This window comes from Fusarium falciforme, chromosome 2, assembly GCF_026873545.1.
Source record: "Fusarium falciforme chromosome 2, complete sequence".
Taxonomy (NCBI): Eukaryota; Fungi; Ascomycota; class Sordariomycetes; order Hypocreales; family Nectriaceae; genus Fusarium; species Fusarium falciforme.
Genome location: NC_070545.1, coordinates 611314 through 622364, shown reverse-complemented (window position 1 = coordinate 622364; position 11051 = coordinate 611314). Strand labels below are relative to the sequence as shown.

The window sequence follows — 11051 nt, the reverse complement described above, 5'->3', positions numbered from 1 at the left end:
CTTTGAGGCAACACAACCCTCACAGCTTCGAAGTGCAACCTCTGCCGTAATCAAGGAACTAATCACAGCATGTAACCTCTCAGAAAGTGGCATCAGTGATCTTCGAACTCCACTTTGATGTGATTTTGACCAAGATGTGAACCGTTCTTATTTCTGAGTTCTACACACGCTATTATCATGTTGTTCGTAACCCCAATATTACCTGTCTATGTCCCCTGAGGCAATGTGCATCGCTCACAGCTTCGACTCCTGAGCCCTATGAGCAACCTTTTCCGCAATAGCCAGCTGAACCTTTTCCCTCGGAAGCTCCTCTATCGGCCTTCCAGTCCAGTACTTATCCTGCTCCAGACCCTGCCAGATCAACGCCTCAGTACCAAGAATAACCTGCCATCCATTCTCCTCGGACAGCGCACCCAACCGCGTAAACGGCGTAGGGTTGTAGCACATCTCCAAAATGGCACCCTTGCGCTCCTTTTCCAAAAATGTCTCGGTAACCCGTCGGGCGAGAATCTCCTCTGCTGTTTGGGGCTCAAAGTCTGGCACGCACGCCACGATGGCGCCGGGGCTTTCCAGGTCCATGGCCTGCGAGACCGTTTTCACGTGGACAAGGTCATCGCCGTAGCCGCGCTCCGCACAGTCCTTGATGACAGCTTCGACCTCTGACTCGTCGCGGTTGACGAGGTAGATGGCCTTGACCTTCATCCACTTGCGCAGGGCGTAGATGGCGCTACGGGCTGCGCCGCCGCCGCCGACCACGAGAGCGGGCTTCTCGTGGAAGACGCCGTCTGGGTCAGCGATATTTTGGTAGAAGGCGTCGCGAATGCCGATGACGTCGGTGTTGGCGCCGCAGAAGATGCGGCGGCCGTCTTGTTCCCGGAGGAACAGTGTGTTGCAGGCACCGACGTCGCGGCACTCTTCAGTCAGCTCATCCAAGTAAGGGATGATGGCGACCTTGTTGGGCATTGTTACCGAAGCGCCTTGAATCACATTAGCCTCACTCCTCAATTTGAGTAAACAAAATAACTCACCGTAAAAGTCGGGGTGTTGGGCAAGCTTCAAGAAGGAGGGAATATCCGCCGAGTCGAGTCGGACCTGACCCCATCGCAGGCCAAGATCTTGATAGATGACATTGTGAAGAAAGGGTGAAAGGGAATTGGTCAGCTTCTTCCCAAAGAGGTATCCGTGGCGTTGAAGCCGCGAGACTTCGCACGAGGCGAGCGAGTCCCCAGAGGGATAAGACACTTCTTGGACAGACATATTGAGAAAAGACTAGTAGGAGAATCTGGGGTTTGTTTTCTCTGACCCAACGCTAGGACTCAGCTCTCTTCAAGTAGTGTCCACTAGGAAGGCAAGAAAGGCAGGGAATTGTCATCAGAGATCTGAGAAACTCGGTCCAAGTTCATGCGAGATCTCTTCTCCCCCACGATAGAAATGCCGAGCCGAGAAAGGCGCAAGGATTTTTCCACCGGGTACAGGCCCGGAACCTGCGTCTCCCTCCCTCTCTCCCGGGCGCATCTGGTGGAACAAGGCATTGCCGATAGGTTGAGTTTTTCCCCACACCGGGTAAAGACTTAACCAGCCGGATCCTACACCACCACCACCAAGATTACCCATGATGCATCATGGAAGATGGGCGGAAAACTGTTTAACTCATGGCATATTGGACGGTTGGTTCCGCCTCGTGACAGTGCCGATGACGCCAATTCTACCAATCTCCCATACCTCTGACAGGGGGGACCAATGGCTATTGGCGGTTGGAGGAGGTTATCTCGAGGGGACTCTCCATCAGGGGAGCTTCCCTCGTGGTTGATAAATCATGTTGCCACTGCATCAGAGGTAGCTGTTTCTCTTCGGTGATTCCTAGACAGTTTCATCATAGCGAGTTTCAATCTCTATATACCATCCTCCAAAGCTCAGTTCCAGCATCAAAGTCCAGCATCACACAAGTCAACCACAGCAATTGATTCTATTCCTTCACCCAGTATCAACATCACATCTTCATCATGGCACACAAGCCCAGCATATGCACAATGTCCCTAGGACGCTGCTTCGCCGGCCACTCCCTCCCACACAAGCTCGACATGGCGCAAAAATACGGTTTCCAGGGCATCGAAGTCTTTTACGAGGACCTCGTAGACTTTTCAAAGTCATTTCCCGGCGGCGGCTCCCCCGAGGACCAGATCGCGGCCGCCCGTGCCATCCACCAGCTCTGCGCCGCCCGGAATCTGACCATCATCTGCCTCCAGCCGTTCATGCACTTTGGCGGCCTCGTCGACCGGGACCAGCATAGTAAGAGGATTGACGAATTGCAGCTTTGGTTTGAGCTGGTCCATGCTTTGGGGACCGACTTGATCTTATTTCCGAGCAGTTTCCTTTCTGAGGATGAGGTTACGGATGATATGGACTTGATCGTGGCGGATTTTGTCGAGGCGGCAGAGATGGGATTGCAGCAGGAGCCAGTCGTCAACTTTGCATACGAATCACTATGCTGGGGCACAAGAACTGATACTTGGGAATCGAGCTGGGATCTTGTCCAGCGTGTAGACCGACCCAACTTTGGCGTATGCCTCGACAGCTACAACATCCTCGGGAGAATCTACGCTGATCCCGCGTCACCAACCGGAAGGACATCCGACTGCGAACAAGCGACAGTCGACTCGATCAAGCGAATCCTCTCCGACATTGACATCACAAAAGTATTCCTCGTCCAAGTCGCAGACGGCGAACGTCTCGCCACTCCTCTAGACACATCCCACCCCTTCTACAACCCCGAGCAGCCCGCCCGGATGAGCTGGTCGCGCAACGCGCGCCTCTTTTATGGTGAACCCCAATACGGCGGCTACCTACCCTGCAAACAACTCCTCAGAGCCGTCATCCAAGGTCTCGGCTTTGAAGGGTGGCTGAGCTTTGAGGTGTTCAACAGGAGACTCGCAGAGCCGGATGCGGCGGTGCCGGAGGAGATGGCAAGGAGGGCGGCAGAGTCGTGGGTCAAGATGAAGGCGGAGCTTGGGTTACGGACGGAGGATGAGATGCAGCCGAGATTGCAGGCCATGCTATAAAAGATTGAGAGGACTTTCATGTCATTTTTTCTTGTCGCGCACGATAATACCACATAGCAAGTAATGCCCAGAATGTATATCATTGATGACACAAGTCGGACTGCTCTGAACAATTCGCTGTTGAGTGTCGATTAAAGAACCATCACGCAACTTTACTGATGATCCTGTATCTTAATCAATACAGACACACGTTGGCCAAGGTAATTAGGCAAAGAGACACCGATAGCTTACGAATGATAGGGTAATCGGAACATGCATCATCTGGCATGCATCGCAGCAACGCCGTTGATAACCACGCGCGTCATCTCTTACCTCGGATGCACTCGGCCCGCAGTACCCTGTTCAATTCAGGAAGAACGTTTGAGGTCTCTTGAATGCATGGATGGCTGTTGTTGCAGGTCCCGGTGGCTGTGTTGAATGCCTCGGCCAGGCTGACCTCGAGCAGAGTTAGCAAGAAACACAAAGGGATAACAGTACCTCAATCTCACAGCACCCAAACAAAATACGAATCTTCACGCGGTTTAGCTTCTTTCACGGTTATGATAGAGTCCTTGAGCCTACAACTTCAGCTGCCACAGTAACAATAACTCCTGTGCCCAAGGCGATGGTAGACGGGTGCTCAATTGACCAAGGCCACGAAGGTGTTACTCAAGATCGTCCGAAATCACTGCAAGAACAAAATAAACACGATCAACTGAAAGCAGGATAGGTGTTTCTCATCCAATTCTTACAAGTCTACCGATGCGCCACATCAAGGACACAAAAACCGTCCCCTTTTCACACTCCGAAAAACTCCCATAGATGCAATGAACCACCATCGCCCCCTACAGTTCAGTTCGTACAATCCAGGAACCCCCCGCCCCCTATAAAACACCCAGTCTACAAGTAAAAGCCGCCCCCGGTGTGCTGTTGTTTTTTGTCTCCCCTTTTTAACCAGGTTGCCTGGTTCCCCAATGGATGCTAATATACAGGTGTTTTGTGCGGTGCCGTGCTCACTCCTCGCGGCGACTATTATGATGCGTTTTTGGGTCGTCGCTTCATCGCTTGCGTGTGTCCTTGCCCTTCTTCTTCCCCTTCTTTTTGTCCTTGGGCAACTCGAGCTTGGTGCCCTTGAGCTGCTCTGCCATGATGCTCAGCATGTAATCGTCAATGGTGCGCATCTTGTCGCCCCATGCGTTGTACTCCACAATCTGTTCCGCTTGGGGTATGTCAACCTCATCCAATCCCCCATCCAACACTGACTTGCCCGCCGGTGTTCCCTGTCTCGCTGTCGAGGTCCCAGAAGCGGTATTGCTGGGTTTCTCGGTGAAATCAGCGTCGTCAGCTTGGATCTCCTTCTCCGCCACGCGAGCGGCTGCAACATCCTCTCTGTCTTCGGCTTGCTCAAGTGCTCGCCCAACCCTTCGCTGGTCTGAGCTGGTATCAGGACCACCAAGAACTCGGTCCAGGGCGGCATCAGCGGCATCCACGCCTTCACTAGTAGAGTCGACCTTGTCGCCAAGAACATCCCTGACTGACATCTTGTTGAAGTAATCGGTTGTGAATTCTCCTTCCTGGATGACCACGTCATCCAGCATCTGCTTTTGCGATGCTTTCCGAAGAATATTGGCCTCGATGGTGTGCTCACTGACCAAGCGATAGATGTGCACATCACGCGTCTGTCCAATACGATGGCATCGATCCTGACATTGCTTGTCCATGGCAGGATTCCAGTCTTGATCATAAAAAATCACCGTGTCAGCACCTGTGAGGTTGATTCCGAGACCACCCGATCGCGTCGACAAGATGAAGCAGAGGATTCGAGGGTCGTGATTGAACCGGTCTGTGAGTATCTGACGTTGTTCGACCTTGGTGGCACCATCCAGGCGGAGGTATTTGTGACCGTGGATATTGAGGAATTGTTCGAGAATGTCGAGAACCTTGGTCATCTGCGTAAAGATGAGAGCACGATGGCCACCAGCCTGGAGCTTCCTCAGCAGCTTATCCAGAATTTGAAGTTTGCCGCAGTCATATTGGAGCAGACGCTTGTCGGGGAACTGGATGCTGAGTCGCATCCGACCCTCATGCCAGGGATCTGGTGGCGACTCCTTGGGTAGGAAAGGTGCCCATCGAACAGGTGCCGATAGCTTGAGGTCTTCGTCTGTAAAGGCTTGTACACCCTTGCGCCCAAGCACGAACTGCTCCATGTCTCTGGTGACAACCGCCGGGGTCACACATGAGAACTTCTCAATGATGGTCTTGAAGCTGTCGGCGCGATGGTTGATGGTGGGGATCATGGATTGAATGGTCGTCGACTCATCCTCGAACCAACCCATAATTTGGCGAGGAACCTTGGGACGCGGCTTGTAGGGTCGCTTGTCGGTGCCAATAGTGAGCAAGTCAATCAGGTTCTTGCCGTAAATTGGTCGTTGCTGTCGCCGCAGTGCATTCAGGTAGACGCAGTGTTGAAGCTCCTCAAACCGGCTCCATCTTGCACCACTCTCGAGATAAGCGATGCTGGATTCTACCGTCGACGGATCAAGAGTCGAGTACGCATGTTGCGCTCGTGTTCTTTGAACTTCACGGAGATCCATCAACACCCGGTGCGAGCTCAAATGAGCAATCCGATCGGCTTGAGTGGTTGTCAGGTGCTCATAATGAGTCGGGATGAGGTTGAGGAAGTCTAGATTGACAGCGCTCATAGGCTTCGGGGCCAATAGCAGCTTCTGCACCCTTTGCTCGACCACGTCAAAGTCGGAGACGACGGATTTCTGCATGCGGAACGACGTCATGATTGGCCGGTCGACAAACAGATCGGGGTGGTTGCAGACTTTCCGAAGCTGCATCAAACAGTTGATGATGGAAAGGTAGTTGCCCGAAGCCAACGTCGCCTTGGTGTCTGTCCGGGAGAGGAAGCCGTCGTACAGTTCGCGTTGGCGTTTGGAGAGTCGGCAAAACTCGACATGTTCGTACTTGGCAGGCATCTGCTTCTCAACATCGGCTTTGAGACGGCGGAGCAAATACGGACGAAGCACTTTATGGAGCTTGGATATGATGGCTCTGGCCTCGTCATCCATCTGTTCCCTCCCGCTCTCAAGAATCTGTGTCTCCGGTTTGTGAAACCAGTCGTGGAATTCCTGCAGGTCAGCGAACCCGCCAACGCCATTTTCAGCCGGCATGAGGAAAAACAGAAGTGACCAAAGTTCGGTAAGGTTGTTCTGGAGGGGTGTTCCAGTAAGTAAAAGCCGGGAATGAGTGTTGAAACCAAGAAGAGTCTGCCAGCGCTGAGATTTGAAGTTCTTGATGTTGTGTGCCTCATCAAGAATCATGTAATGCCAGCGTCGCCGTTTGAACACCTGTTGGTCCTGGAGCACCAGCTGGTACGAAGTGATGCATACGTTCCACACATCGTCATTGTTCCAGCCTTGTCGCTTGCGTTTGCGTTCCTCTTGAGAGCCATAGTAAGCCAAAATCTTGAAGCCAGGGCACCACTTTTTGAACTCCATTTCCCAATTGAGCATGACACTGGTCGGTACCACAACAAGATGCGGTCCCCATACCTCATGTTGGCAAGCCAAGTGTGCAAGAAGGGCGATAGTCTGAATCGTCTTTCCCAATCCCATTTCATCGGCTAGGATGCCATTGGTGTTGTTGGCGTATAGGCCGGCCAGCCAGTCAAGGCCATCGCGTTGATATTCTCGCAGCGTCCCACGGAGAAGGAAGGGCACTTCGGTTTTGTGGTTGGCAACAGGCTGGGGTGAGGCAGATGCGCTCACATCAGGCTTGCCAGCAGGAGCCTCCGCAGACGATGCAGTATCGAGCTCGGAAGGCTTGGTTTCCGATGTAGGCGGAGGAGATAGGCTGTGTGTGGGACTAGGGGGGTTTGTGACTTGCTCGGTCTCAGGGCTGGGCAGCTTCTCTGGGCCTGCAACATCCAAAGGTTGCTCAACTCGTTCCTCGCTAGGTTTCTCGTCGGTGCCTGTCATGGTAACTTCATGGCCTGGTTCTTCCACCATCTTCGTAGGCTGGGGCGTGTTGGTGGTATCGACACTGTCTGCGGGTAGGTCCTTCAGTTTCTTCTCATCCGAGGGAATTCCCTCGGGCTTCGCCGGTTCCGATGCTTCTTGATCCTCCGTCCCTTGACCGGCCGGTTCGCCATTTTGAGTATGTCCGGCGTGGTCTGGATCAGGAAGCTGGATCAAGGACATCTCATCTTCTGGATCCGAATCCCCATTGCCTTCTGGGGCGGGTGTATCCTGGGTCGCTGCATCGGGCATCTCGGCATCGTCATCAGCTGGAGTTTCCACGCCAGCCTCGTCGTTGATCTTCTTGAGCTCCGATTTTCCAAAGAACAATCCCAGCAAACCACCTGCCTCCTCCTCTGACTCTTCTTCCGACTCGTCGTCTTCGACTTCCTCGTTACTTTCCATGTCACTTGAGCCCAAATCATCGTCCATGTCCACGGATTCATCGCTCGACTCCGGGTTCTCGGTAGCTTGTGCGGTATCGGCAGCATCTGTATCTTCGTGGTTCGGCCCGCTCGTCGGTGTTTCCGTATCCGCCGGCGTTTGCTCGAGATCTGGAATGTGGGCATACTTTTCTCGTAGCTGTTCTTGGGTCAAGTTCTCATCACCCAAATCTTTTGTGTCTTCCTCCTCCTCCTCCTCCTCGCCTTCATCGTCAGATGACATTATGTCGCTGTCTGGATCATCATCCTCATCATCGCCTTCGTCCGAAGCAAGGCCCAAGTCGTCATCGTCGTCATCCGCTAAACTCATGTCGTCGGTGAGTTCGTCAAACCCATCTTCTTCGTCTGATGGTTGCTCGGAATCCAATCCCGCACGCCGCGCTTGGAGTTTCTGCTCGGACAGGTTCACGGCTTCGTTGAGTGCTGCCTTGACTCGCTTCTGCTCTTCTTGTTCCCATTCGACCAATCGTCGGCGATTGACTTCGACACGAACATTCTCCCACGTGCCAAACATGACCTTGACCACTGTCCGGTACCGAGTTATCCATATCTCCCTCTGCTCAGCTTCGATTTCTTCTGCAGACTTGGGTTGACGCCGGAGCCACTCGTCGCGACAGGCTTCAGCAATCTTCTTGGCCGTTGATCGGTGTCGCTGCTGCTCCGCTAGCATGAGCTTGCGAAAGTTCATCATGGCCTTGACCATGTGGTCCTGACGAGCCCACTGTCGAGGTGGTTCCTCCTCGGGCTCTGGTAGGAATATGGAGCATCGCCCCTGGGAGAGCATTCCGCCATCTTCAACTTCTTTCTCGATCCGAAGAATGAGTTGAGCATCCTTCTCAGCCATCTCATCAGTGTATTGGGGGCCATCTTCGGACGCCTGCAGACCACCCTCCTCGACAGGGATGTCCCCACCTCGAGCCCAAAAGTCTTCGAAACTTGTCCCAATCTTGGGCCTCTTGCGAACCTGGTCAGGATGCACGAGAGGGATATCGCCCGATCGACCGACTCGTAGCTTAATTCGAGGGGAACGGGTAGTAGCGTCACGCGCGGCTTTCGAGTCTTGTGTCTTGTCATTGGCATCGCTAAAGCGCGCTGATCGTCGGGTTCTGGTTGAGGTTCGAGGAGCTGGCGGAGACGGACTTCGACGGCGATTCGAGCGAGAATATGTGCGGATTTCTGCCGTGGGTTTCTTGGATGAAGATTTCGGAGTGGATGCGGCCGTTGACTTGGACTGCGCTTTGGTGGCGGGAGTCGACTTGTGCGAGCCATTCGGTAGTTTTCTCGAGTTTCCATTGGACAGTTGAGGTTCGGGTTTCGGTTTCGACGGACTCGACTGCGCGCCAGCGATAGATCGTCTCGTAATTCGAGTCTTGCCTTGGGGCTGGAGTTCGAGGGGTAGAGTGTTGATGCGACCAGATTTGCGTCGACCGTTCTCAGTAAAGGTGGTCGGGCCGTCAGCAGCTATCTTCTTCCACGGCGGCGACTCGATCTTGGGCTTTTTGGGCGTGACGTGGGGCGTCGATTCTCCTGTTCGTCTTCTCTTCGCTGGTCGCTCATGGTCATGATCGTGGCCATTGGGCAGCTCATGTGCGTCGCCGTTCAAGGCCGACATCGCATCTCCTTTGGCTTCATGACCATCGTGGCCATTCATCGTACCGTTCGGCGCGTCATCTCCGTTGGTGCAAGGCTCGAGCGCGTCTTGCTCAGGCTTGGTGGCATCAGAGTCCGACTTGGGCAGCACGTTGACGGGCGACGACGCGGTCTCGGGCATAGTAGCAACGTGGAGCCAGGGGACGCAGGGGGCGTATTCTCTGCGAAGCTATCATTTGGGGGGGAGAAATTAATGTCTACGGAATCGTAGCGCTTCAGCGGATATTCATACAAAGTTTGCACATGATCAGAGGCCTTGCGGGCGACCTGCGTGGGATTCAGTCGCAAAATCCAGTGTCGTCAGCAAAACTTTTGAGCTGGAGGAGAGTTGAGGACGCACGCCCTGAACCTGGCTTGGGGCTAACCGAAAAGGGCCGACACGCGCCTGGCGTGCGCCCTTGATGCCTGAGGCGCCACTTTTCGGTTGAGAATCATCACAGCCTCGATTGGCTACAGCTTCAACACAGAGCCATCACCTCACGTCACAGAGCAATTGGGCGCCGACGACACTGTCCCCTCGCCCGAGGTGCGTCGCCCCGAAGCCATTGAGACATGGTCAATTGATCGCGCTAACTCTTTGTCCCTCTGCAGATGCTCCCTCAACGAATTGTGCGGGCCTCGGCCCTGCGCAGCGGCATGGCGGCTGCTCGACGACTACCCACCATCCAGCGACGAACCTTCCTCCCCCATTCGTACACCGACAAGAAGGTCATCGACGCCAAGTACCCCGATGGCCCCAGCCTTACTGAGGCCGAGGATCCCGGAATGGTCAGTGAAGGACCGGCAAAGCCGTTCAAAGAGCCGAGGAGCTGATGGATAATATCGCAGAACGGAGGCTACATCAACCCACCCCGAATCAAGCGTCAGTTCCGTGACCCCTACGGTAGCTGGTGGGATCCCCAGGAGCGACGAAACTTTGGCGAGCCCATCCACGAGGATAACGATGTGCTGGGTATCTTTTCTCCCTGGGAGTACACCTGGACCACGACCGGCCCCGGTCTGATCATGGTCGGCACCTTTCTCGCCGTCTTCTTCAGCGTCACCGGACTGGTCTACCTGAACTACCCCGATTCGCCCGCCTACCCCCGAGAGTTTGAGGGTGGCCTTGAGCGAGAGCTGGGTGGCCCCGGAGCCACGAGGGTAGGTCAAGCAGCTCGTAGGTTGTGCATGTGCTAACAGTGGAACAGGCCCGGATGGAGGGTGATGCTGACCCTTGAGTGGAAAATGCTCATTTGTACATAAGAAAGAATGGAAGGGTTCAATGCAAGATCAACCGATGTTTGAGTACTGCGTAGCCGAGAATTGCACTGTGGATCAAGGCGAATTGCATGATGCGCGTGGATGTGATGAACTGTTGTTCCGACTGACCATGAACGATAGCGTCGATTCTTGATTCGAAGCCCATGATACCGAAATCTTGAGTACATCTCTCGTCACGACAACCACTGCAGGCAGTCCAAGCTAGACATTTCGACCCGAACGTAGGTACGGCTAGAATAAGGGGCCACGGCCTGCTCAGACACCTGATGTTGCCCCGCCCTATGGCCGCTTCTGATTGAGAATGGGAGCTATCCGTGTTCCAGTGAAGTGAAGCCTCTAACACAGCCATCCTGAGATCTCAATATCGGATGACGTCGGCAACCTTTGTACAATTGCTGTCAGAAGTCCCAGACCTATACGAGGCTGAGCGGCTACTCACAAGCCTACATCCGCCTCTTTTCAGCCTGTGATGCTCTTCATGGATGGACTGACTACCTACATTCACATGCCATCCCACCTGGCTCCTTCCCAGCATTGCGAAGCCCTCATGGCTTGCGCACTCAAGTCACGGGACAAGCTAGGTGCCGGCCATGCCCGTAACTACCTCAGCACTCGCTGTTCTCCTCGTGCAAGAC

General features: G+C 54.0%; 4 protein-coding genes across 4 annotated transcripts; 2 read left to right on the top strand and 2 right to left on the bottom strand.

Moving 5' to 3' along the window:
• Positions 1-234: 234 nt before the first annotated feature.
• NCS54_00213200 (Shikimate-dh-N domain-containing protein) lies at positions 235-1257 on the bottom strand (the record flags this gene model as incomplete). Its single annotated transcript, XM_053147737.1, has 2 exons — positions 235-977; positions 1029-1257. The coding sequence occupies 2 exons, from the start codon at positions 1255-1257 to the stop codon at positions 235-237; spliced, it is 972 nt and encodes a 323-aa protein (XP_053003712.1).
• A 746-nt stretch (positions 1258-2003) lies between these two features.
• On the top strand, positions 2004-3059 carry NCS54_00213100 (AP-endonuc-2 domain-containing protein; the record flags this gene model as incomplete). Its single annotated transcript, XM_053147736.1, has 1 exon — positions 2004-3059. One exon carries the CDS (start codon positions 2004-2006, stop codon positions 3057-3059), a length of 1056 nt encoding a protein of 351 aa, XP_053003711.1.
• A 1037-nt stretch (positions 3060-4096) lies between these two features.
• Positions 4097-9277, bottom strand: NCS54_00213000 (Helicase SWR1; the record flags this gene model as incomplete). Its single annotated transcript, XM_053147735.1, has 1 exon — positions 4097-9277. One exon carries the CDS (start codon positions 9275-9277, stop codon positions 4097-4099), a length of 5181 nt encoding a protein of 1726 aa, XP_053003710.1.
• Positions 9278-9399: 122 nt separating this feature from the next.
• Positions 9400-10373, top strand: NCS54_00212900 (Hypothetical protein; the record flags this gene model as incomplete). Its single annotated transcript, XM_053147734.1, has 5 exons — positions 9400-9437; positions 9613-9682; positions 9748-9924; positions 9985-10296; positions 10344-10373. 5 exons carry the CDS (start codon positions 9400-9402, stop codon positions 10371-10373), a joined length of 627 nt encoding a protein of 208 aa, XP_053003709.1.
• Between the last annotated feature and the right edge of the window lie 678 nt (positions 10374-11051).